The 25,720-nt window shown below is 45.0% G+C and overlaps 1 protein-coding gene across 3 annotated transcripts in view; it reads left to right on the top strand.

Annotated features, from left to right (window-relative positions):
• The first annotated feature begins 1,535 nt into the window (after positions 1–1,535).
• The window catches only part of AP4E1 (adaptor related protein complex 4 subunit epsilon 1), a 65,973-nt gene continuing 41,788 nt past the window's right edge, over positions 1,536–25,720 (top strand). Inside the window, exons 1-9 of one of the 3 annotated variants that reach the window (XM_040413970.1) lie at positions 1,536–1,701; positions 3,836–3,907; positions 6,524–6,647; positions 10,055–10,128; positions 11,864–11,985; positions 16,124–16,283; positions 18,244–18,410; positions 21,004–21,077; positions 24,109–24,231. In XM_040413970.1, the coding sequence (XP_040269904.1) occupies positions 1,576–1,701; positions 3,836–3,907; positions 6,524–6,647; positions 10,055–10,128; positions 11,864–11,985; positions 16,124–16,283; positions 18,244–18,410; positions 21,004–21,077; positions 24,109–24,231 (1,042 nt within the window). In that variant the 5' untranslated portion in view covers positions 1,536–1,575. Of the gene's footprint in view, positions 1,702–3,835; positions 3,908–6,523; positions 6,648–10,054; positions 10,129–11,863; positions 11,986–16,123; positions 16,284–18,243; positions 18,411–21,003; positions 21,078–24,108; positions 24,232–25,720 lie in introns of those variants that run through there. The other 2 variants (XM_040413971.1, XM_040413972.1) reach the window with 2 other exon arrangements.

A 25,720-nucleotide genomic window follows, 5' to 3' on the forward strand; every position in this document is an offset into this window, starting at 1 on the left:
TCCATGCCCCCCATCATGTGCCAGTAACAAGTGCCTCTCCAAGCCCCCATCATGTGCCAGTAACAAGTGCCTCTCCATGCCCCCCCATCATGTGCCAGTAACAAGTGCCTCTCCAAGCCCCCCCTCAATTCTTTGCCAGTAACAAGTGCCTCTCCATGCCCCCCCATCATGTGCCAGTAACAAGTGCCTCTCCATGCCCCCATCATGTGCCAGTAACAAGTGCCTCTCCATCCCCCCCCCCCCCAAATCATGTGCCACAAGTATTACATAGTAACATAGTACATAACATAGTACATAAGGCCGAAAAAAAAACATCTGTCCATCCAGTTCGGCCCGTTATCCTGCAAGTTGATCCAGAGGAAGGCAAAAAAACCCTGTGAGGTAGAAGCCAATTTTCCTCACTTTAGGGGAATAAAAAATTCCTTCCCGACTCCAATCAGGCAATCAGAATAACTCCCTGGATCAACGGCCCCATCTCTAGTAGCCATAGCCTGTAATATTATTACGCTCCAGAAATACATCCAGGCCCCTCTTGAACTCTTTTAGTGAACTCACCATCACCACTTCCTCAGGCAGAGAGTTCCATAGTCTCACTGCTCTTACCGTAAAGAACCCTTTTCTATGTTTGTGTACAAACCTTCTTTCCTCCAGACGCAGAGGATGTCCCCTCATCACAGTCACAGTCCTGGGGATAAATAGATGATGGGAGAGATCTCTGTACTGACCCCTGATATATTTATACATAGTAATTAGATCTCCCCTCAGTCGTCTTTTTTCTAAAGTGAATAACCCTAATGTTGATAATCTTTCAGGGTACTGTAGTTGCCCCATTCCAGTTATTACTTTAGTTGCCCTCCTCTGGACCCTCTCCAGCTCTGCTTTGTGTTTTTAAGTTCGGCGTACAAGGTTCGGGTTATCTAAAAATTCTGTTATGGATTCTGCTACAACGGACCATAAGTTATGGTCCGTGATAGTGGAATCCATAACGGAATTCTTAGATAACCTGAACCTTGTACGTCGAACTTGAAACACAAAGTTCACTTAACCCTAATTGTGAGCCAAAACCAGGATTGGGGCCTCCACAGACATAATGTATAAGGGAAAGATCTGCACCTGTTCTGTGTTTAGAGCCGCACCGGGTTTTGGCTCAAAATCCCTGATGGAAATCACTGACCAAACACTGATGTGGGAATGAGGTGTAACAGTGAGAGAAATCTGGAATGCACACAGATGCGATCCATATTGTGTGACAAAATACAAACACTGCTGTGTGCATTGGAAGGCATTAGAAAATAGGCAGAAGTGCTCAGACTGCATTATTCTTTCTTATCCCAGTGTCTTTTCTGTATCTTATCAGGTTCTTGGTCACCGAAAAGTTATTAAACTTCAGAACTAAGGACATCCTTTATTATATGGTACCGTGTAGTACATCCAATCCAATACAGGAGCGCCACCTGGTGTCCGCACAGCGCTCATTGCATGTAACAAAGTAGTTATGAATAAAGTTATGTTGTGTTGAACAGAAGCGGAAGTGCTGGATGATGCCGGTTGTTGTTGTGAGCGGGGAGCTGGAAGATGAGTGAGATCGTGGAGCGGACCCTGAGCGCTCTGCCCAGCCTGCTCCTGCAGGACCCTGTGCCCGGGCCTGGCTCCAAGCTGGGGGGCCTGATCCGGAGCATCACAGCGCTCACCTCCAGACAGGTACAGGGCTCGCCGCCAGAGCTGTCATTCCCTCTACTCACTGCCAGAGCTGTCATTCCCTGTACTCACTGCTAGAGCTGTCATTCCCTGTACTCACTGCTAGAGCTGTCATTCCCTGTACTCACTGCCAGAGCTGTCATTGCCTGTACTCACTGCCAGAGCTGTCATTGCCTGTACTCACTGCCAGAGCTGTCATTCCCTCTACTCACTGCCAGAGCTGTCATTCCCTGTACTCACTGCTAGAGCTGTCATTCCCTGTACTCACTGCTAGAGCTGTCATTCCCTGTACTCACTGCCAGAGCTGTCATTGCCTGTACTCACTGCCAGAGCTGTCATTGCCTGTACTCACTGCCAGAGCTGTCATTGCCTGTACTCACTGCCAGAGCTGTCATTGCCTGTACTCACTGCCAGAGCTGTCATTGCCTGTACTCACTGCCAGAGCTGTCATTCCCTCTACTCACTGCCAGAGCTGTCATTGCCTGTACTCACTGCTAGAGCTGTCATTCCCTCTACTCGCTGCCAGAGCTGTCATTCCCTGTACTCGCTGCCAGAGCTGTCATTCCCTGTACTCACTGCCAGAGCTGTCATTCCCTCTACTCGCTGCCAGAGCTGTCATTCCCTGTACTCGCTGCCAGAGCTGTCATTCCCTGTACTCACTGCCAGAGCTGTCATTCCCTCTACTCGCTGCCAGAGCTGTCATTCCCTGTACTCGCTGTCTGTCTAGTTTCTCTATCATCTCTGTCTGTCTGTCTTTTTATCATGTCTGTCTATCTATATCTTTCTACCCATCTGTCTGTCTAGTTGTCCATAGATCTTGCTGTACTTGGGATCAGACAGATTATAATTGACAGTGAGAGCACTGACTGGTAGTCACATATGTCATTGCTCCCAAACCAGTGACTACTTAGTAGGGGACCTACTAAAAGGAATGACAGAGTGGAATGCCCATAGAGAATAATGGAAATGTAATATTTGAATTAGAGACAAAACCATTTGACATATCTGATAATTATTTAGCAGGCTTACTCTCCAAGTTCAGTGGGATTATTTAATGTTCAGATTAAGTGGAATTATCACTGTTTTCTGCAGAATGACGAGGGTGAATGACACAAAGGAATGCCCATAGACTATAATGGGAAGTAAACTCTGAGCTCATTTGCAGGTAAATCTGTGTTATGTAGGACATTAACATGATAATCCCACTTAATCTCAATTTTAAATAATCCCACTGAACTTGAAGAGTAAGGCCCCTTTCACACGGGCGAGTATTCCACGCGGATGCGATGCGGGAGTTGAACGCATTGCACCCGCACTGAATCCCGACCCATTCATTTCTATGGGGCTGTTCACATGAGCGGCGATTTTCACGCATCACTTGTGCGTTGCGTGAAAATCGCAGCATGCTCTATATTCTAGAAGTGAATGGGGTTGCGTGAAAATCGCAAGCATCCGCAAGCAAGTGCGGATGCGGTGTGATTTTCACGCACGGTTGCTAGGTGACGATCGGAATGGGGACCCAATCATTATTATTTTCCCTTATAACATGGTTATAAGGGAAAATAATAGCATTCTGAATACAGAATGCATAGTAAAACAGCGCTGGAGGGGTTAAAAAAATAATAATAATTTAACTCACCTTAATCCACTTGATCGCGGAGCCCGGCTTCTCTTCTGTCTTCTTTCTTTGCTGTATGCAGGAAAAGGACCTGTGGTGACGTCACTCCGGTCATCACATGATCCATCACCATGGTAAAAGATCATGTGATGGATCATGTGATGACTGGAGTGACGTCACCACAGGTCCTGTTCCTGCAATGAATGCTCACCACAGGTCCTGTTCAGCAAAGAAGGAGACAGAAGAGATGCTGGCTGTGCGATCAAGTGGATTAAGGTGAGTTAAATTATTTTTTATTTATTTTTAACCCCTCCAGCCCTATTGTACTATGCATTCTGTATTCAGAATGCTATTATTTTCCCTTATAACCATGTTATAGATGACCTCATTTTCAGTTCCCAGATAATCCCTTTAGTGTCGGTATCACCGTGTGTTCATGTGCATGGAGATAAGAATAAGCAGATGTCCTACCACATAGCACGTCATATTAACGCTGACTACCTCTGTGCCTTTTTTTAGGAGGAAGAAAAGCTCATCCAGCAAGAACTTGCCAACCTGAAAACGACCGTTTCCTCGCCTAATACTACCCTGGTAACACCCTGTACTATTCATGTCTTACATTACCTACCGTCCAGTATGTGCTGCATTACTCCTCTCTGTCTCCCATGTCTTTCATTGCTCTGACTATAGCTTGTCTGATCTAAAGGTGTGCACACGTTAGAAGTAGGTTCAGGGAGAAGATAAGGATCAGGCATGTTGGATTTCAATATTCCTGATCTGTCTCTGGATACAATATGGGTACATTATTAGTCCGCCTGCAGTTCACAAGAAAATGAGTTGGAGCGCCACACCCTGGTTCTGATGAAGCGTGGGAGGCCTGAATGTTGCCTCCATAATATGGGCACAGAAAAGCCTCTGTATTACACCGACAGAAATGTCTGAGTACTAGAATTACAGTAATTGAAAGCAGTTATTTATGAGCGAAAATGTCTGTTCTGACTGATGAAAAGTTCATTATTATATTAGATATTCTTCTTTATTACTGCAGTGTGTAACTGGTATCTGTATATTATACTCCATAGATCAGGTGAGGACAGGAAAGGGGCAGTCCAAAATGTAAGCTCTACTGATGTTTGTGGAGTGTTTGGTGCCATGATACCGACGCTCATAAATGTCTGGATCATGACATCAGTAAACAGTCTAATAAGGGTGATTACATGAGCATGCACTCATCTTCACACTCATGTGTGACAATCGGAGAGCAAGTATGTTTTCTGATGGGTAAAGTCCATGTTATCCTCCCCTTGGGAACGTGTACAGTTACACAGGGAGAGAGAAGGCACTGTGTGTCTCTCTCTCTCCTCTATGCAGCCTCTCCTCCTCCATACTGGCTTACATCTCAGATGGTTAAACTGGGGGAGGGCTGGTTTCTGTGTAACAGCTAGAAATTCATGCCAGGTCTTGTTTTAAAGCTTTAAATCAAGACCAAAGTCAAGGCAAGTAAAGAAAATTGCAAGTAGTGCACTTAAAAAGAAATCTCACTGAAAGCTGCATATACCTACAGCTTTCATTCCTGACCCGATTTCTAGGGGCTCTAATGCGCCTTTTATCCCGGATAGAGCCGCAACCTTGGTTTTGTTTTAAAGCTGAGATTGTCAGCTTTAAAAACAGACCAGGCTGTTATGCCAGTTATATCATATGAGTTATGTCCTTGGCTACTGAATTACCACACTGCAAGGGCATCTTTGGGAGCAACTTTTTTCATCATTGCATTCTACATTCTACTAGTTTTCCCAATTCGTCTTTAACAGTTTTTCCTCGACAGCTTTCACTTTCAGTGTATTTGCAGCCTATTGCTTCCCAATTGTCAGTTAGTGCATCATTTCTGACAGCTCATGAATACTTATTACAGCTACATTCTTAACAGACTGATACGAATTTAGCTGCGGTGGGTGTTTATGAGCTGCCAGGAGTTTAGATATAAGGGCTACAGATTGTGCCATCAGAGCAGCTCCCTGACAGGATCACTGATCACATACTGAGGAGGGGCACAGTACAGAGACCTCTATACAGGAGATCTCTGCAACTCGCAGGCTGTCACTGTGTCTGTGCAGAGCATTACTAGCATGTAGATACTCACCCTGGGTAGCTATCTGAACCCTATGCCGGCTCATTTACCAGTGGCATATATCACTTTACAGGAGTGTTAACTGTATCCCTTCTAAATATTTTGGGAACATTACACTCGAGTAGTGATTTATTTAACAGGGTGGTGTGAATAGGTAGGGTCCACTGGGTGACGTTTGATGATCGCATCACCTCCCACAACTAAGATTCACAGAGGTTTGCATTGGTCTAAACAGTGATGTAGACCTTTCACCTCTGCTTTATACACCCTGCAGATTGATTTAGGCTACTTTCACACTAGCGTTCGGGGCTCCGCTTGTGAGTTCCGTTTGAAGGGGCTCACAAGCGGCCCCGAACGGATCCGTCCAGCCCTAATGCATTCTGAATGGATGCGGATCCGCTCAGAATGCATCAGTCTGGCTCCGTTTGTCCTCCGCTCCGCTCAGCAGGCGGACACCTGAACGCAGCTTGCAGCGTTCAGGTGTCCACCTGGCCGTGCGGAGGCAAACGGATCTGTCCAGACTTACAATGTAAGTCAATGGGGACGGATCCGTTTGAAGTTGACACAGTATGGCTCAATTTTCAAACGGATCCGTCTCCCATTGACTTTCAATGTAAAGTCAAAACGGATCCGTTTGCATTATCATGAACAAAAAAAAAAGAAAATTTTTTATTTTTTTTTGTTCATGGTAATGCAATCGGATCCGTTCTGAACGGATCTAAGCGTTTGCATTATAGGTGCGGATCCGTCTGGGCACATACCAGACGGATCCGACCTAAACGCAGGTGTGAAAGTAGCCTTACAGTGATATTTTTGGGCTACGGCCCCAGTGTTTATTATATTTACCAATAAATACTTTTTTGTTTTGCTTTTAACGTTCCGTTCAAGTGGAGTCCGCAGACTTGTCCATAGCCTTTAAATAGTTTTACAGTAGGAATATATTATACCAAGTTTCCCGATTGCACATGGCCATAAACACAAATGATAATTTCTGATATTTGAATACACTGACTGCTATATACAACTTGATAGGTCGTATATATCTTACCACTAATCTTGACTTTGTAATTACATTATAGAGGCAGATGAAGGAATGCATGGTGAGATTGATTTACTGTGAAATGCTGGGATATGAAGCTTCATTTGGTTATATTCACGCCATTAAATTAGCTCAGCAAGGAAACCTACTTGAGAAACGAGTCGGTATGTACCATTCCTCTGTTAGTAGACATAAAGCTTACATTTAAAGGGAACCTGCCATCAACTTTATGCTGATCTCACTGAGGACAGCATAAATTAGTGACAGAAATGCTGATCTCAGCGGTGTGTCACTTATCAGCTAAAAGTAAGTTGTTGCTGAGAACCTTCATCATAATCATTGCAGCCCAGGCCTTGAAAAGAGTCCAGTCTACCTGAGAAGAGTCCTGGTTATTCCTAATCTCCTGCTCTCCCGTCCATCTGCTGATGATTGGCAGTTCTCTCCTAGAGGGAAAGGGAGAAAACTCTGTAGAAGACTGTCAGTCATCAGAAGGTGGGCAGGAATTCATGAATAACCAGGACTCTTCTCAGGTGGCCGGGACTCTTCCAGGTCCAGTCTGCAATGATTGTGATGTTGGTTCTCGGCAACCACTTACTTTTAAATGACAGACCTCTGAAATCAACTCACCTGTCTCTACTTTATGCTTCCATTAGTATAGGCAGCATAAAGTTGATGACAGGTTCCCTTTAAGGTGGGGGTTAGCAAACCCCGTTCCTGCGCAGACCTGCTAAGGTTAGCATACTTACCTGCTCTTGCACTCTTTGGCCTCTGCTTGGGTCCCTGGATGCAAACTTCTATTTTGACGCTGCTGCAGCCAATTGTAGGCCACAGTGGTGATCTGCTCCACTTGCATCATGATAAATGGTCACGTGATGCCAGGAGAGCAGGTTACTGCTGCGGCCAGCGATTGGCTGCAGTGGCATCAAAACGGAAGTTTACATCCTGGGACCTGAGTGGAGCAGTGAGGGCCAGTGAGCACAGGAGTCGGGAAGCAGGTAAGTGTGCTTCCCTTCACAGGTCTGCCCAGGAGAGGGGTTTGCTAAACCCCCAAAAATGTGCACATGCCCTTTAAAGTTTATTGTTTACCTGGCTCCATCTACCAGCACGCTGACTGCATAGTAGCGCAGGTTATTGCAGCTTTGTCCCAGTAATATGATAATGTGACAATGCTGCAATACCATGCACTGCCTCTATTATGTGGATGGAGATGTGTAAATAATGAAGATGCAGCGCACACTGTGCAGTACCTCAGCACCTTTAAACAGCTGATTGGTGGGAGTGCTGTGAGTCTGATCCTCACAGATCTTGTATCCTTATGCCATAGAATTCTACAGTTCTGAGTAAAAAGTAGAGTAAATCCCAATAGGACTCCTAGCAGAGGCAATGAGAGCCCTGATCACCCTGCCCACACATTGATTGACAGCCTTCTGTGTGCACACCCTGATATAAGAAGAGCTGTCTATCATTATGAGTAGGTGGGGTAATCAGGACTCTCATTGCCTCTCCTAGGAGTCCTGTCAGGATTTACTCTGCTTTTTACTCAGAAATCCACCTTCAAATCATATAAACCAGGGATGCCCAACCTGAGGCCCTCCAGCTGTTGTAAAACTACAACTCTCACCATGCTTGGCTGTAGACTGATAGCTGTAGGCTTTCCGGGCATGATGGGAGTTGTAGTTTTGCAACAGCTGGAGGGCCGCAGGTTGGGCATACCTGATATAAACCTACTGTATTTGTGCGATGTATCAGCAGGGAGGGAAGAGGGGCTGAAGGCCGGCAGTCACTGTACTCTATTACACCGGGCCCCGCACACAGCAGTATTCATATGTAAAGTGTAGGCAATCCTCTGCGGTAGTGCAATCCATGTAGTACTCACTATGAAACGCCCGTACTAGCAGGCATTCTTGGAAACCACAGGCGAGTCTAGAGTCCCCCTCGGTCAGGAGGGGAACGTGGAGACAAAAGAAGGGGTATGGGGGGCGCACAATAGGGTAGTATGTTCAATACAAACTTAATTGTAAAACAAGTTAAAGGTGCTCACCTTTTTAGGTTGTGCAAAAATAGACACAACTCTATTGTAGGTATATAAGTAAAACAGAGATTTTTCGGATCCGTGGATGCAGCCGCAGAAGAGGTATCTTTGGGATCGGAGGCCCAATCCCCCAAAGGATGCTTGTAGAGAAGAAGGTTTCTGGTCAGGCGCAAAACACATAGGATCCAATCCGTCTCTTATAGGTGAATCTTTTTTAATTGCATAAATAAAATAAACTAGAACAACGCGTTTCGGGGCTCAAAGTGTCCCCTTCATCAGGTTAACAATAGTCCTAGTCCTATTGTTAACCTGATGAAGGGGACACTTTGAGCCCCGAAACGCGTTGTTCTAGTTTATTTTATTTATGCAATTAAAAAAGATTCACCTATAAGAGACGGATTGGATCCTATGTGTTTTGCGCCTGACCAGAAACCTTCTTCTCTACGTACTAGCAGGCAGGCTGGCCGGTCACTCACTTCATCACGCGCATGCTCCGCCTTCTTCATTAATAAAGTGGGAGGAGCATGTGAGTGACCGGCCAGCCTGCTTGCTAGTAGTGAGTATTACGTGGATTGTGCTACCGCAGAGGATTGCTATGGATTGCCTGCACTTTACATATGAATACTGCTGTGTGCAGGGCCCGGTGTAATAGAGTACAGTGACTTCACCAGGCCCCGTCGTGATTTCAACACCAGTTGCCGCCCTTCACCCCCTGTATTGGGGGTCACTATTTACACAGGGACACTGTTATGGGGGGGGGGGGGGGGGAGATCTGTGGATGATGCATATATAGCATCAGATTCTATATATGTGTCATCCACAGATTCCCCCCCCATAACAGTGCCATCCACAGATCCCCCCCCATAACAGTGCCATCCATAGATCCCCCCCCCCATAATAGTGCCATCCACAGATGCCCCCATAACAGTGCCATCCACAGATGCCCCCATAACAGTGCCATCCACAGATGCCCCCATAACAGTGCCATCCACAGATGCCCCCATAACAGTGCCATCCACAGATGCCCCCATAACAGTGCCATCCACAGATGCCCCCATAACAGTGCCATCCACAGATGCCCCCATAACAGTGCCATCCACAGATGCCCCCATAACAGTGCCATCCACAGATGCCCCCATAACAGTGCCATCCACAGATGCCCCCATAACAGTGCCATCCACAGATGCCCCCATAACAGTGCCATCCACAGATGCCCCCATAACAGTGCCATCCACAGATGCCCCCATAACAGTGCCATTCCCAGATGCCCCCATAACAGTGCCATCCACAGAACCACCATTAGTTCAAAACCCACCAAAGCACACCTTTAGTTAAAAAAAAATATATAAAATTTTCTTCTTTTCCACCTCAAAAACCTAAGTGCGTCTTATAGGGCAAAAAATGATCCCAGAGCTCAGCTTCTTTCCATCTATGATTGCATGCACTCATGTGTTGCTCTGTAGGGGGAAACATGCTGTAAATGGTTTACGTGTTGGGTTATGCTTTTTATCTACCTTGATATCCTATTGTTTGTTGCAGGCTACTTGGCAGTGTCATTATTCCTACATGAAAATCACGAGTTGCTGCTTCTGCTTGTAAATACTGTTCTAAAGGTAAAGAAAGAGTCTGTTTTACTGTCCATTGGGTAGCTTTTACAGTTTTTATGCTCCTTTTTAATGGCTTTTGTGACATCTGTAGTCCGCAGTCGTTAGTATTTTATATTTACTGCAGATATAAGGCCCCTTTCACACGGGCGAGTATTCCGCGCGGATGCGATGCGTGAGATGAACGCATTGCACCCGCACTGAATCCCGACCCATTCATTTCTATGGGGCTGTTCACATGAGCAGTGATTTTCACGTTCTATTTTGTGCGTTTTTCACGTAACGCATGCCCCATAGAAATGAATGGGGTTGCGTGAAAATCGCAAGCATCCGCAAGCAAGTGCGGATGCGGTGCGATTTTCATGCACGGTTGCTAGGAGACGATCGGGATGGAGACCCGATCATTATTATTTTCCCTTATAACATGGTTATAAGGGAAAATAATAGCATTCTGAATACAGAATGCATAGTAATATAGCGCTGGAGGGGTTAAAAAATAAATAAATAATAATTTAACTCACCTTAATCCACTTGATCGCGCAGCCGGCATCTCTTCTTACTTCTTTCTTTGCTGTGTGCAGCAACAGGACCTGTGGTGACGTCACTCCGGTCATCACATGATCCATCACATGATCTTTTACCATGGTGATGGATCATGTGATGACCGGAGTGACGTCACAACAGGTCCTGTTGCTGCACAGAGCAAAGAAAGAAGACAGAAGAGAAGCCGGCTGCGCGATCAAGTGGATTAAGGTGAGTTAAAAAAAAATATATATATTTTTTAACCCCTCCAGCCCTATTGTACTATGCATTCTGTATTCAGAATGTTATTATTTTCCCTTATAACCATGTTATAAGGGAAAATAATACAATCTACAGAAGAAGTTCGGGTTTGGGTACCAAACATGCGCTATTTTTCTCACGCGAGTGCAAAACGCATTACAATGTTTTGTACTCGCGCGGAAAAATCGTGCATGTTCCCGCAACGCACCCGCACCTTTTCCCGCAACGCCCGTGTGAAAGAGTCCTAAGGGAATCAGATCCGCGCACTAAAACATCTGACACTAGTTGACAGTCTCAATTTTAAAGAAGTTGCTCCATCTAGACAACCACTCCTCACAAGAATGCCATCTGGGAATCGGCTGATCGCTGCAGGGATCCGTGCAGTACTTAAGGGTGTATTAGGCAAACCAATGCTGCAAGCGATTGTTGGGAGGGAAGCGTTTTCTCCCGGCAATCGTCAGATAGCTAGCAGTGGACACCGCAGCTATTGCATGAAGTGATGTCCTTCACAGCATGGGGAGGAGCGATTACTATGCTATTGCTTGCCCCCATGCAGTACAGTGGTGTGCCGGCAGCAGATCATAATTACACGGCACGATCTGCCGCCGGCAAATCCAGATTGCTTGTTCATCGGGCAATTGAAGGCAGTATTAGACTGCCAGATGATCGCTAACAAGCGTTCATAGGTATGCTCATTAGCAATTGCTGGGCAGAAAATCGGCCCGGCTAATATACCCTTTTAGATATATGTAGCTTTCTAGTGAAAGTTTTTAGTGCAAGGCTACTGAAGTTTACAGTGTGTACGATGTTTCATCCATCCTTGTCATATATATTAGTAGAAAAGTTAATTGTGTAAATTAATTTTACGACTTAAATCACACATTGAACGAAGTCTGAGGATTAGACTATACAGTGTTATAGTGATGTAACGCATTGTCCAGTAAACTGTGCCCTCCGACAGGATCTACAGAGCACTAACCTTGTGGAGGTGTGCATGGCATTGACTGTTGTGAGCCAGATATTTCCCCGGGAAATGATTCCTGCTGCTCTACCACTCATTGAAGAGAAGCTTCAGCATTCAAAGTAAGACATTTATCACAGTGTGTATTTAGTTCTTGTGTATAGCTACATTTAGCTCCATCTTTGGACACTGCTCCACTTTGATCCTGTTTCAGGACCTTCTTAAACCACTTCCCAACTTGTGCCGTCCATGTACGGCAGAAGCCGAGTCTTTAAAGATGGCGCCTACTCAGAAGCTGAGCGGTTGCCATAATGCCTGCTTTCTGCTGTTTTAAAGAATTGCGATCACAGACATTTTAAACCCTCAGATGCCACGGTCAATTGTGACTGTGGCATCTAAGAGGCTTTTCCCTGGGGATGCTGTGCTCCCAGGGAATGAATGGCTCCCCTGCGCTGTGATTGGGGAAGCCATTTGTTTGCTATGGCAGACCGATCCCTCTGAAGGATCCAAGGTACTGATGAGTGAATTGGTTCAGCCCGCTATGGGCAAATCCAATTAATTGATCACATTGTCTTTACTGTGGCCGTGGGACTGTCTTTATACATTTATACAGCCGTTTTGTTAATTTGTACTTTGTTTCCAATTAGGCCAGATTATTAGCCTGGATTCATAACTAAGGGTACTGAAAAAAAAGTGAAAAAAAAAAAACTGGTGTAAAGTAGAACTGGCTTAGTTGCCCACAGCAACCAATCAGATTCCAACTTTCTTTTTTGACAGCTCATTTGGAAAATAAAAGTTGGAATCTGATATAGGCAACTAAGCCAGTTCTACTTTACACCAGTTTGATAAATGACCCCAAAAGTTTTTAAAAATAGAGAATTGAAATAGAACAGATTTGAAAATCCACAGCCTACCCAAAATTTTCCACTAAATGTGAAATTTGTTTTCAAAACCCTATCCATATGTATTGTACTGTAACTTGCTGTGGATTTGCAGTGTGGACTGTGCACCGAAAATCTGCATCAGGTCTGCCATGTCTGAACTCTAACACTGCCTTAAAGGGAACCTGTCATCAACTTTATGCTGCCCATACTAACAGCAGTATAAAGTAGTGACAGGTGAGTTGATTTCAGCAGTCTGTCATTTATAAGTTGAAAGTAAGTGGTTGCCGAGAACCAACATCACAATCATTGCAGACTGGGCCTGGAAAAGAGTCCCGGCCACCTGAGAAGAGTCCTGGGTATTCATGAATTCCTGCCCACCTTCTGATGACTGACCGTCTTCTACAGAGTTTTCTCCCTTTCCCTCTAGGAGAGAACTGCCAATCATCAGCAGATGGATGAGAGAGCAGGAGATTAGGAATAACCAGGACTCTTCTCAGGCCCAGGATGCAATGATTATGATGCTGGTTCTCGGCAACCACTTACTTTTAGCTGATAAGTGACACACCGCTGAGATCAGCATTTCTGTCACTAATTTATGCTGCCCTCAGTGAGGTCAGCATAAAGTTGACGACAGGTTCCCTTTAAAAGGGACCTGTAACCTCTCCTGACTTGTCTATTTTTACAAGTCCTAAAATAGACATGTTCGGGGAGGTTACAGGCCCCCTTTAACCCCTTCTTGCATATGGACGTAATGTAATTTACCACAAGTGAGCGTACAGCTCTCAGTGTGTTTATTGTGTAAAAAAAAAGAAAAGATTTTATATATATGTAAATGAAGCAAGTAACTACTGTTTCTGCTGCCCAGCCACACCCACTGTGAAGGAGCCCAGCACAGTCCCGCATCCTCCGAATCTCCTTCTTGCTCCCCGACGTCACAAAGTTAGAGCGCCATAATCTCGCAGCCAAGCGCATGCGCAGTTCGTTCCCTGAGGCTGATGCCAGCACAGGAAAGGAACACTATGTTGGCACTGACATGCGGCGTACTTGTGCATGCGCGAGATTACGGCGCTCTAACTTTGTGACGTCGGGGAGCAAGGAGGAGATTCGGAGGATGTGGGACGGGGCTGGGTTTAATTTTTTTTTACATAGAGACCCCGACATAAGCCTTCATAGAATTCCAAACTGTCCCCATAGCCGCTGAACCCAAATTACAGCGAGAGAACTCTTTTTAATCCTTTCTGTGAAAGGCTCCCCCTCATCCAATAGCTTAATACAGAATGGGTTAAGTTTCCAAAGAAATGGTCCACTACGCTCCTTATGTCTCACAAGTTGCATCTCTATGCGGATGGGGGAATGATCGGACAGGCTACGTGGTTGGTATTCTATAGATGAAATATATGATGAGGCCTCCAGTGACACAATAGGCAAGTCTATTCTGGAAAGAGAGTTATGAGATGTTGAAAAATAAGAATATTGGTACACCGTAGGAAATCGGAGTCTCCACAGGTCATGAAGTCCCAACTGGCATAATAGCCTTGCCAATGAGGTTTCTGGGGCAGTTGCCGGGGTGGGGCCCTGGTGGAATTTGTCTAGAGATGGGTTTAAGTACTTATTAAAGTCCCCTAGCATAAGTGTTGGCACCAGAGGGCCTCGAAGTACAACTGTCATCACCTGCTTTATCACTACACAGGAATACGATGGTGGAATATACATAGCAATCAGAAAGAATTGTACCTTATATAGGGAACAGTGTAGGCAGACGTATCTGCCATCAGGATCAAATTCAGAGGAATAGCCCTGTGAACTAGGACACTGACCCCTCTGGCATTGGAGAAGGTAGAATGATGGGTGTGTGAGATCCACTTCTTATGCAGCAGTCTTTGGGAGTGTATGGAAAGATGCGTTTCTATGAGACATAATATGGCCGGTTCATTCATTTGTATGGCCATATAGACCGCCGTTTGTGGCATCTCCCAGTCCCCTGACATTCCAGACTATGATCTGAGCCCTACCTGCCATAGTTTGGAAAAGTACATAAATGTGTAGAATAAACTTCCATATAGGTTAATCTTTTCTCATCGGTCCGATGGAAATATATATATGCTGTCTCTCCGCAGATTCCCACCCAATTCAAACAGAAAAAAAATGAAAACCCCCAACAAAAATCACTCAAACTGTCCCATGCAGGGGACTTGAGGCACCGAAATTCCCTGAAGCCAGTAAACATGAAGAGGTAGCACCAACGGCCTAGCCCTAGTAATACGGCAGCATGAACTAACAGAGATGTGTTGGTCATGCTGAGCCGGGCATTGAGTAGCCTAAGGAGAGCCCCCCAGTGGACACTTCTGTCCAAGTCTGACACCTTTTAAAACTATGGGGGTTACTTATTAAGACAGGTGTTTTAGACGCCGTCCTAATAAGCCCCTGCGCTGGGGGTGGTTCCTCCAAAGTTATGTAGAGGCTTCGGCCTCTACGTAACATCAGCGTATCCACTGCCAGTCTAAATGTTAGTCAGCTTCCTTGCTGTCTTACATGTAGACAATTTTCTACGCCTAAAACCAGTGTAAAACCCACTCCACGTCCACGGCGTGAGTGAGTAAAAGTCGCAGATTGCAGTGCACATAACCTTTTGCGCCGCAATCTTCACCAGAAATAGGCCTAATATAGGCATATTTCTGATTGTACATACCCCCTATGATTTCTCAGAAACGCCACTCGTTATTTTCAGGGAGGTTATAGTATCTTATGCTGTCTGCGGTTCCCTTTAACTCTATGGGCCAGATTTATCATTAGCTCAAGTCAAAATAATGGAGTGAAAAAGTCGCAAATTTTTGCGCAATCGCTAAAACTGCGCAAAAACTGCGACTTTTATTGGCTCTGCGCTATGCTCGCCAGTTTTCTGAAAGTGGGTGTGTTTTTCTTATGTAAATGAATCTCTTGACAGATTTACTATTGCGACAATTTTAAAAAGTCGCAAAAAATTGAGCAATTTCACTCCAGTGAGGACCATGCTTATCTTATGCGACTTTTTGTTAGAACATGCGATTTTTTTTGTAAAGACGTGCGACTTTTGTAAAGCCGCTTACTGAAGGATAAACTGCTACCGTCAAACCACATTTATCACAGTATTAAAGGACCATTAATAAATCTGACTAAGCCAAAAGTGACTTTGGAAAAGTCGAGTAAGATGTGAGTGTAATGATAAATCTGGCCCAGTGTGTTCATAAATTGTTGGTTGGAGGCCTACCAAATTGTTGGTAAGAGATTGGTTTATTTGTTGGTTTCCATTCTTGTAATGCCAGTAATATGAATAGAACCCTTTTAATGATCTTCTCGTTGTAACATGAATGACACATTTTTTTTCATGATCTTCTAGAGAAATTGTGCGAAGGAAAGCTGTCCTGGCATTGTACAAATTCTACCTTATTGCACCCACTCAAGTACAACACATTCATGAGAAGTTCAGGAAGGCATTATGTGACAGGGATGTCGGTGTGATGGCCGCTTCTCTGCATATTTATCTGCAGGTCATAAAGGTAAAAAATGTCTTGAGTTGAACAAAATGGTAAAGCAGCACTTCTGCAAATTTGCTTTAGGACATTGTGTAGTGTAATTTGTTTCATTCACGCAGTTTGAAACTATTCATTAAGGGATAATTTGATGCCAGCCTGACCACCAGTCCTGAGCTTGCCCTACTTTCAGTCTCCCCTGTCTCCTCTACGTTCAAGGTTTCAGTCTCCCCTGTCTCCACTACGTTTAAGGTTTCAGTCTCCCCTGTCTCCGCTACGTTCAAGGTTTCAGTCTCCCCTTTGAGGCTGACTTACTATGAACTACAAGATTACTTCATTATCTGGTAAATCCCTCCTGGTAGCTCTGAGACATCTCTCCTCCGCATTCAGCTGCACTCTCCTTGTTCCGCTGTATGTCCTCCCATTCAATTCATAGAGTGCTCCTGAATTTATCATTCCGGCCCTATTTAAAAGGCCAAGAGAGCAGTGATCTAGTTGGTGAGGCCAAACCATCATTAGCTGCAGAGTTATAATGCTGTCCAGACTCTCAATGCCTGTCTGTACTATTAGTAAGTGCTTTAGGCTACATGCACACGGCCGTATGTATTTTGCAGTCGGCACACCACGGATCGGCAAACTATGGATACTGACCATGTGTATCCTGCACTTTCCTTGGTCTCTATCATAGAGTGGAGCAGGCAGTGTTCAGCTAAGGAAACACATAGGCTGGGTTCACACTTGAGCGCATTTTATATGCGCGTTGAACGCGTGTTTTTGCCGCGCGTTTTTATGTGCGTTTTTTGCAATAGTAAACGCGCGTTTCACAAATGCGCGTCAAAACGCCCCAAAGAAGCTCAAGAACTTGTTTGAGCGTAGGGCGTTTTTCAGCGCGTTCAAACGCGCTGTAAAACGCTCAAGTGTGAACCAGGGCCATAGGGAAGCATTGGTTTTCATGTGTTGTGCGTTTTACAGCGCGTTTGAACGCGCTGTAAAACGCTCAAGTGTGAACCCAGCCATAGGGTAATAACGTACGTGCAGATTAAAAATGTCTCAAATGAGGAGGCTCAACTTGTGTGGTTGTGCTAAACGTAGGCACAACTCTAGTGAATGCTCATCAGGGGTTACTTGGATCCCCCTCTTAGATATATGGTGTGCTGACGGATGGGATGCCTGGGGTCCCTCAGAAGATAAGTCGATCAGCAGAGAAAAATGTCCCACGGCGCAAGAAACCATCCGATAGTTTGAATTAAATTCAGAGGTTTTATTCAGCAAGTGGTAAAACGCGTTTCGGGGGCTGTGCTCCCCTTCATCAGGTACAAAATAAGTATTTTACATACGTATGCAAGTATTTAATACCCGATGAAGGGGACCACAGCCCCCGAAACGCGTCGTACCACTTGCTGAATAAAACCTCTGCATTTGATTCAAACTATCGGATGGTTTCTTGCGCCGTGGGACATTTTTCTCTGCTGACCTATCATAGAATAGACATTTTTTGCAGCCCCGTAGAAATGAATGGGTCCACGTGCTGAATGCAAAAAATGCGGGTTGGACGTGGACAAAACATCCGGTTGTGTGCATGAGGCCTTATGCAGAGTATATGCCTGTGAGGTACAGCTTCACTCTTCTGTCCCTGTCTCCTGTTTGTAAACTGAGAAATGTATCATAAGCAGGAGGCAAGGGCAGACGGGCTGAAGCTGCATCATGTGGGACTGCACAGAGACTCTGGAGTGTGAGAGGGCAGAGGATCCATGTCACAGATCCATCTTTTACACTGTGATGAGACATGTTTCTTCTGTCTCTGTATAATGGGAAATGTAGGCTCAGATGAGGTAACAATGAGTAAACGCAAGCATTTGTTCTTTCATTAGTAGTCTATGCTGCACTATATAGACAAAACATTGTTGGAGTGCTTCTTTAACTTCTGATTTGTTAGCAAGTACAACAAACAACACATTCTATCTCTAATGCCTTGAATTCTGCACAGGATAACCCATCTGGATACAAGGATCTAACGGGGTCATTTGTGACGATCCTGAAACAAGTGGTTGGAGGAAAACTCCCTGTAGACTTTAATTATCACAGTGTTCCCGCACCCTGGCTACAAATCCAACTCTTGAGGATCCTGAGACTGCTAGGAAAAGATGACCCTGGGTAAAACGATTTGGATAATACCAGTGAAAGGCTTTTATTAGGAGAATTTTATCCTGTAGTATGTTCCTAGTTTTACTTTATTCTGCTTAAAGGGGAAATCTAGCTAAAATTGATCTTGTGACATATTCAGAGGTGGATGGAGTACTTGAGTTCAGCGCTTTGCTGACTCGGTGCTATACAGTGCCCACCCAGATGGTATGACATTGCAAAAAAAGCATATTCCACTCAGTGGAGCACTACATCCCCTTCATATGAAGGAATTGGTCGCCATTTAAGTCGAGTCATATTATTATTACCACTTCCTACTTCCAACAGCAGTGTGTAGCTCATGTAGAAAGTCACATGTCGTGAGCAAAAAGGGATTATTATTGGCTTTCGGGCCAAGGGTGGAAGTATTTCTGAAACTGTGCAGTCTGTGAACTGTCCGCATGCTGCTGTGGTGAAAGTGTATAGTGAGTGGACAAATGGCAAAGTTGTGAATTAGTGACGCAGAAACTGTGGACCACCACGTGCCATTGATGGAAGAGAGTGACCAAGGCTTCAAAGTACTACCCGGGCCCTTAATTCCCCAGACTTAAGAAACTGAGCATCTGTGAAACCACCTTGATTGTCGTATTTGCTGTATGGATCCTCCCCCATGACCATCCAGGAGCTGTGGGATGCACTGCAGTCAGCATGGCTCTAGATACCTGTGAAAACCTACAGGACCTTACTGAGTCTAACTGCTGTCCGTGCTGCACATGGCGGTTACTCTGGATACTAGCTCAACTGTATAGATTCACCAGTGTGATATTCATTCTTTGTGTCATGTCTGAAGATCATTTTGCCTGGTTTTAGCCAGTTATTTATTATATTGTATGTGTGGCATGGCTTGTATTTCATTATACAGGCAGGTCCATAAATATTGGGACATCAACACAATTCTAACATTTTTGGCTCTATACACCACCACAATGGATTTGAAATGAAAAGGACAAGATGTCCTTTAACTGCAGACTGTCAGCTTTAATTTGAGGGTATTTACATCCAAATCAGGTGAACGGTGTAGGAATTACAACAGTTTGCATATGTGCCTCCTACTTGTTAAGGAACCAAAAGTAATGGGACAATTGGCTTCTCAGCTGTTCCATGGCCAGGTGTGTGTTATTCCCTCATTATCCCAATTACATTGAGCAGATAAAAGGTCCAGAGTTCATTTCAAGTGTGCTATTTGCATTTGGAATCTGTTGCTGTCAACTCTCAAGATGAGATCCAAAAAGCTGTCACTATCAGTGAAGCAAGCCATCATTAGGCGGAAAATACAAAACAAACCCATCAGAGAGATAGCAAAAACATTAGGCGTGGCCAAAACAACAGTTTGGGACATTCTTATAAAGAAGGAACGCATCGGTGAGCTCAGCAACACCGGAAGACCACAGAAAACAACCGTGGTGGATGACCGAAGAATTCTTTCCCTGGTGAAGAGAACACCCTTCACAACAGTCTGCCAGATCAAGAACACTCTCCAGGAGGTAGGTGTATGTGTGTCAAAGTCAACAATCAAGAGAAGACTTCACCAGAGGGAATACAGAGGGTTCACCACAAGATGTAAACCATTGGTGAGCCTCAAAAACAGGAAGGCCAGATTAGAGTTTGCCAAACAACATCTAAAAAAGCCTTCACAGTTCTGGAACAACATCCTATTGACAGATGAGACCAAGATCAACTTGTACCAGAGTGATGGGAAGAGAAGAGTATGGAGAAGGAAAGGAACTGCTCATGATCCTAAGCATACCACCTCATCAGTGAAGCATGGTGGTGGTAGTGTCATGGCGTGGGCATGTATGGCTGCCAATGGAACTGGTTCTCTTGTATTTATTGATGATGTGACTGCTGACAAAAGCAGCAGGATGAATTCTGAAGTGTTTCGGGCAATTTTATCTGCTCCTATTCATCCAAATGCTTCAGAACTCATTGGGCGGCGCTTCACAGTGCAGATGGACAATGACCCAAAGCATACTGCAAAAGCAACCAAAGGGAAAGAAGTGGAATGTTATGCAATGGCCAAGTCAATCACCTGACCTGAATCCGATTAAGCATGCATTTCACTTGCTGAAGATAAAACTGAAGGGAAAATGCCCCAAGAACAAGCAGGAACTGAAGACAGTTGCATTAGAGGCCTGGCAGAGCGTCATCAGGGATGAAACCCAGCGTCTGGTGATGTCTATGCATTTCAGACTTCAGGCTGTAATTGACTGCAAAGGATTTACAACCAAGTATTAAAAAGTGAAAGTTTGAGTTATGATTATTATTCTGTCCCATTACTTTTGGTCCCTTAACAAGTGGGAGGCACATATGCAAACTGTTGTAATTCCTACACCGTTCACCTGATTTGGATGTAAATAACCTCAAATTAAAGCTGACAGTCTGCAGTTAAAGCACAACTTGTTTGTTTCATTTCAAATCCATTGTGGTGGTGTATAGAGCCAAAAATGTTAGCATTGTGTCGATGTCCCAATATTTATAGACCTCACTGTATGTTTATGTGTATGCTTATATCTGATCCTGTGGCTCAAGGATTCATTATAAATATGTTTTCTTGTCTTCTGTGAAGATCCAGCCAGCTTATTTATGACATACTAGATGAATCATTGCGAAGAGCAGAAATAAATCACAATATCACTTATGGTAAGCCTTTCATCCTCTTCAGGATGGCCTGTCTATGTATTGGAGAAAATAGATCCTCTGAACAATATCTGTGAATAATCCAGACATTTGGAGAGCATTTGGATCCCCCGAAAAAGCAATAGTGGTATATGCAAGTTACTCCTGTTTAACTCCTGTTTATCCTGCTGCATTATAATTGGAGTTTGTTACTTTCCATGCGATTAGCTAAAATGTCATGCATGCCTTGTATAGCTGGGAAGACATGTCAGTTTTAATAACTATCGTATTTTTCTCCCTATATGACGCACCTGACCATAAGACGCACCTAGGTTTTACAGGATGGATCAGACCCCCAATGTTAATTAGATCCTAGCTCAGACCCCCAATGTTTATCAGACCTCAGATCAGAACCCCAAATCAGACCTCAGATCATACCTCAATGTTGATCAGTCCTTAGATAAACAAAATAAAAATCAAGTTGCCTTTCCTGTTCCGGACACCGCCGTCGCTTTTGAGATTCAGCACTCTTCCTGCCGTGCTGTGCCCTGATGTCGCACCGCGCGAGGTCACAAAGCGTACCTATGTCCTCACGCTGTGCGGAGGTCACAGCACAGCGTGTAGCGCCAGCAGGAAGCGGTGAGTCCAGAGCCAGTACAAAAGTGCTGTATTCACCCCTCCCCGGTCCTACTGTACAAAATGCCACCGCTCATTAGCATTCATATTAGTATTTGGGAAGGGGGGGGGGGTGCGTCTTATAGGGCAAAAAATACAGTACTTACATTCCTCATTCAATAACCGTTCTGAAGAATCTTTTTATTATAACTGTATGTTGTTCTGTTCCTCTATTATCCCTGCTAGAAGTTCGTAAATAAAGGTACAATTATATGTTACCAGTGACTGTGTGTCTCTGCACAGTCTAACACTGTCAGCGCTGATTGGATATTGTCAGATTGTACAAGGACACATCCCCAACTAGTAACACCCAGTTGTATCTTTTATTCATGAACTTCTAGCAGGAATTATAGAGACATAGTACATTGTACATAGTACAGTGTCATTTCATATTGTATACAATTATTACTAGAACAGACATGTCCGGAGTGGTTACAGGTGCTCTTTTAAGGAGTATCTCCATCTGAGACATTTATACTATGCTGTTTAAACAGAGTATACCATAAATGCCCCACCTCTGGGACCCGCACATGTCTGCAGAATATGGGTGCCCTGACCCTCATCCCAAATGGGTCGGCTGCTGGTTTCCGTGTCCAAGCAGAAGGAGACCGTTCATGACGATGCGAGTGGGAATACCTCTTTTAATTGTTGTATCCATAGATAGTTTAAAGGGAAAAAAGTCAAATACATTGTCTGGCATTATACACCTTGTTATACACTGCTCAAAAAAATAAAGGGAACACAAAAATAACACATCCTAGATCTGAGTTAATTAAATATTCTTCTGAAATACTTTGTTCTTTACATAGTTGAATGTGCTGACAACAAAATCACACAAAAATTAAAAAATGGAAATCAAATTTTTCAACCCATGGAGGTCTGGATTTGGAGTCACACTCAAAATTTAAGTGGAAAAACACACTACAGGCTGATCCAACTTTGATGTAATGTCCTTAAAACAAGTCAAAATGAGGCTCGGTAGTGTGTGTGTGGCCTCCACGTGCCTGTATGACCTCCCTACAACGCCTGTGCATGCTCCTGATGAGGTGGCGGACGGTCTCCTGAGGGATCTCCTCCCAGACCTGGACTAAAGCATCTGCCAACTCCTGGACAGTCTGTGGTGCAACGTGACGTTGGTGGATAGAGCGAGACATGATGTCCCAGATGTGCTCAATTGGATTCAGGTCTGGGGAACTGGCGGGCCAGTCCATAGCATCAATGCCTTCGTCTTGCAGTAACTGCTGACACACTCCAGCCACATGAGGTCTAGCATTGTCTTGCATTAGGAGGAACCCAGGGCCAACCGCACCAGCATATGGTCTCACAAGGGGTCTGAGGATCTCATCTCGGTACCTAATGGCAGTCAGGCTACCTCTGGCGAGCACATGGAGGGCTGTGCGGCCCTCCAAAGAAATGCCACCCCACACCATTACTGACCCAATGCCAAACCGGTCATGCTGGAGGATGTTGCAGGCAGCAGAACGTTCTCCACGGCGTCTCCAGACTCTGTCACGTCTGTCACATGTGCTCAGTGTGAACCTACTTTCATCTGTGAAGAGCACAGGGCGCCCGTGGCGAATTTGCCAATCTTGGTGTTCTCTGGCAAATGTCAAACGTCCTGCACGGTGTTGGGCTGTAAGCACAACCCCCACCTGTGGTCGTCGGGCCCTCATATCACCCTCATGGAGTCTGTTTCCGACCGTTTGAGCAGACACATGCACATTTGTGGCCTTCTGGAGGTCATTTTGCAGGGCTTTGGCAGTGCTCCTCCTGTTCCTCCTTGCACAAAGGCGGAGGTAGCGGTCCTGCTGCTGGGTTGTTGCCCTCCTACGGCCTCCTCCACGTCTCCTGATGTACTGGCCTGTCTCCTGGTAGCGCCTCCATGCTCTGGACACTACGCTGACAGACACAGCAAACCTTCTTGCCACAGCTCGCATTGATGTGCCATCCTGGATAAGCTGCACTACCTGAGCCACTTGTGTGGGTTGTAGACTCCGTCTCATGCTACCACTAGAGTGAAAGCACCGCCAGCATTCAAAAGTGACCAAAACATCAGCCAGAAAGCATAGGAACTGAGAAGTGATCTGTGGTCACCACCTGCAGAACCACTCCTTTATCGGGGGTGTCTTGCTAATTGCCTATAATTTCCACCTGTTGTCTATCCCATTTGCACAACAGCATGTGAAATTGATTGTCACTCAGTGTTGCTTCCTAAGTGGACAGTTTGATTTCACAGAAGTGTGATTGACTTGGAGTTACATTGTGTTGTTTAAGTGTTCCCTTTATTTTTTTGAGCAGTGTATTTATTTCATAGGGATCAGAGTGTTCCTCTATAATGTTATCAAATATTTTATGTGATTCTTCTGTCCTTCTCTTTCAGCTATCCTTTTTGAATGTGTACAAACTATTTATACAATTTACCCAAAGTCTGATTTATTTGAGAAAGCTGCAAAGTGTATTGGAAAGTTTGTTTTGTCTCCAAAAATCAACCTCAAGTATTTAGGTAAGTAGCAAAAGATGAATTAACGGTTAAGCAAATTTAACAGATACAAGGACTGTCAGAGGAAAGTGGCAAAAAGTCACATATGATGTGCATGTAATACAGTGCAATAGAAAATACAGGGATCAGTAGCATTAGGAATAATCAGTCCACAAAAACAAGAAAGAAGGAGAGGAGAAAAAAAATAAGATAAATCACCCACCCAAGTCATCACAGATCAATGTTTTGAGCCGGTCTGTAATCTCCCCTGTGCTGCTAGAAGATGCTCCGAGCTGCCGTAGACTTCTGTCTTCATTTAAGTGTGAAAACTGGCCCTAATTGCCCTGCCTTTGCCATGTCCCATTTTTGGAAAGTTACGGAGGAGGCGTAGAAATTCCACTTCTGTCGCAAACACGAGGTGGTGTAGGACGAATGATGAGTTCCTCTCTTATTTACTTAACCAAGCTGATCCCCTCACTCTATTTTACTTCAGGAAAAAAAAAATCTTTAAAAAAAAAAGTCCCCCAGTTAATGGCCAACAGGCTTGATATTCAGTGTCACTTATATAGTACATTAGAGAGGACCTTTCACTTGTAAAAACTATGTGAACTAAGTATGCTGCCATGTAGAATGGCGCCCGGGGATCTCACTGCACTTACTATTATTCCTGGGCGCCGCTCCGTTCTCCCGTTATGCCCTCCGGTATCTTCGCTCTGTAAGTTATAGTAGGCGGTGTCTGCCCTTGTCCTGTGGGCGTCTCCTTCTCCTAGGCTGCACCGCTGGCCAATCGCAGCGCACAGCTCACAGCCTGGGAGGTTTTTTTCTCCCAGGCTGTGAGCTGTGTGCTGTGATTGGCCAGCGCTGCAGCCTAGGAGTGGGAGATGCCCACAGGACAAGGGAAGACACCGCCTACTATAACTTACTGAGCGACGATACCGGAGGGCATAACGGGAGAACGGAGCGGCGCCCGGGGATAATAGTAAGTGCAGTGAGATCCCCGGGCGCCGCTCTACATGGCAGCATACTTAGTTCACATAGTTTTTACAAGTGAAAGGTCCTCTTTAAAGAGGACCTTTCGCTAGAATAGAAAATCTAAACTAAGCATACAGATATGGAGAGCGGCGCCCAGGGATCTCCCTGCACTTACTGTTATACCTGGGCGCCGCTCCGTTCTCCCGGTATAGCCTCCGGTATCTTCATATATTCGGCTCCACCCAGTTGAGCCTGCCGGCGTCTCTTTCTCCCAGGCTGTAGCGCTGGCCAATCGCAGCGCTCAGCTCATAGCCTGAGAGAGAAAAAACCTCTCAGGCTATGAGCTGAGCGCTGCGATTGGCCAGCACTACAGCATGGGAGAAGGAGACGCCGGCAGGCTCCACCCAGTTGAGCCGAACATATGAAGATACCGGAGGCTATACTAGGAGAACGGAGCGGCGCCCAGGGATAACAGTAAGTGCAGGGGGATCCCTGGGCACCGCTCTCCATGTCTGTAGGCTTAGTTTAGATTTTCTATTCT

This window comes from Bufo bufo, chromosome 1 (assembly GCF_905171765.1).
Source record: "Bufo bufo chromosome 1, aBufBuf1.1, whole genome shotgun sequence".
NCBI classification, from domain to species: Eukaryota; Metazoa; Chordata; class Amphibia; order Anura; family Bufonidae; genus Bufo; species Bufo bufo.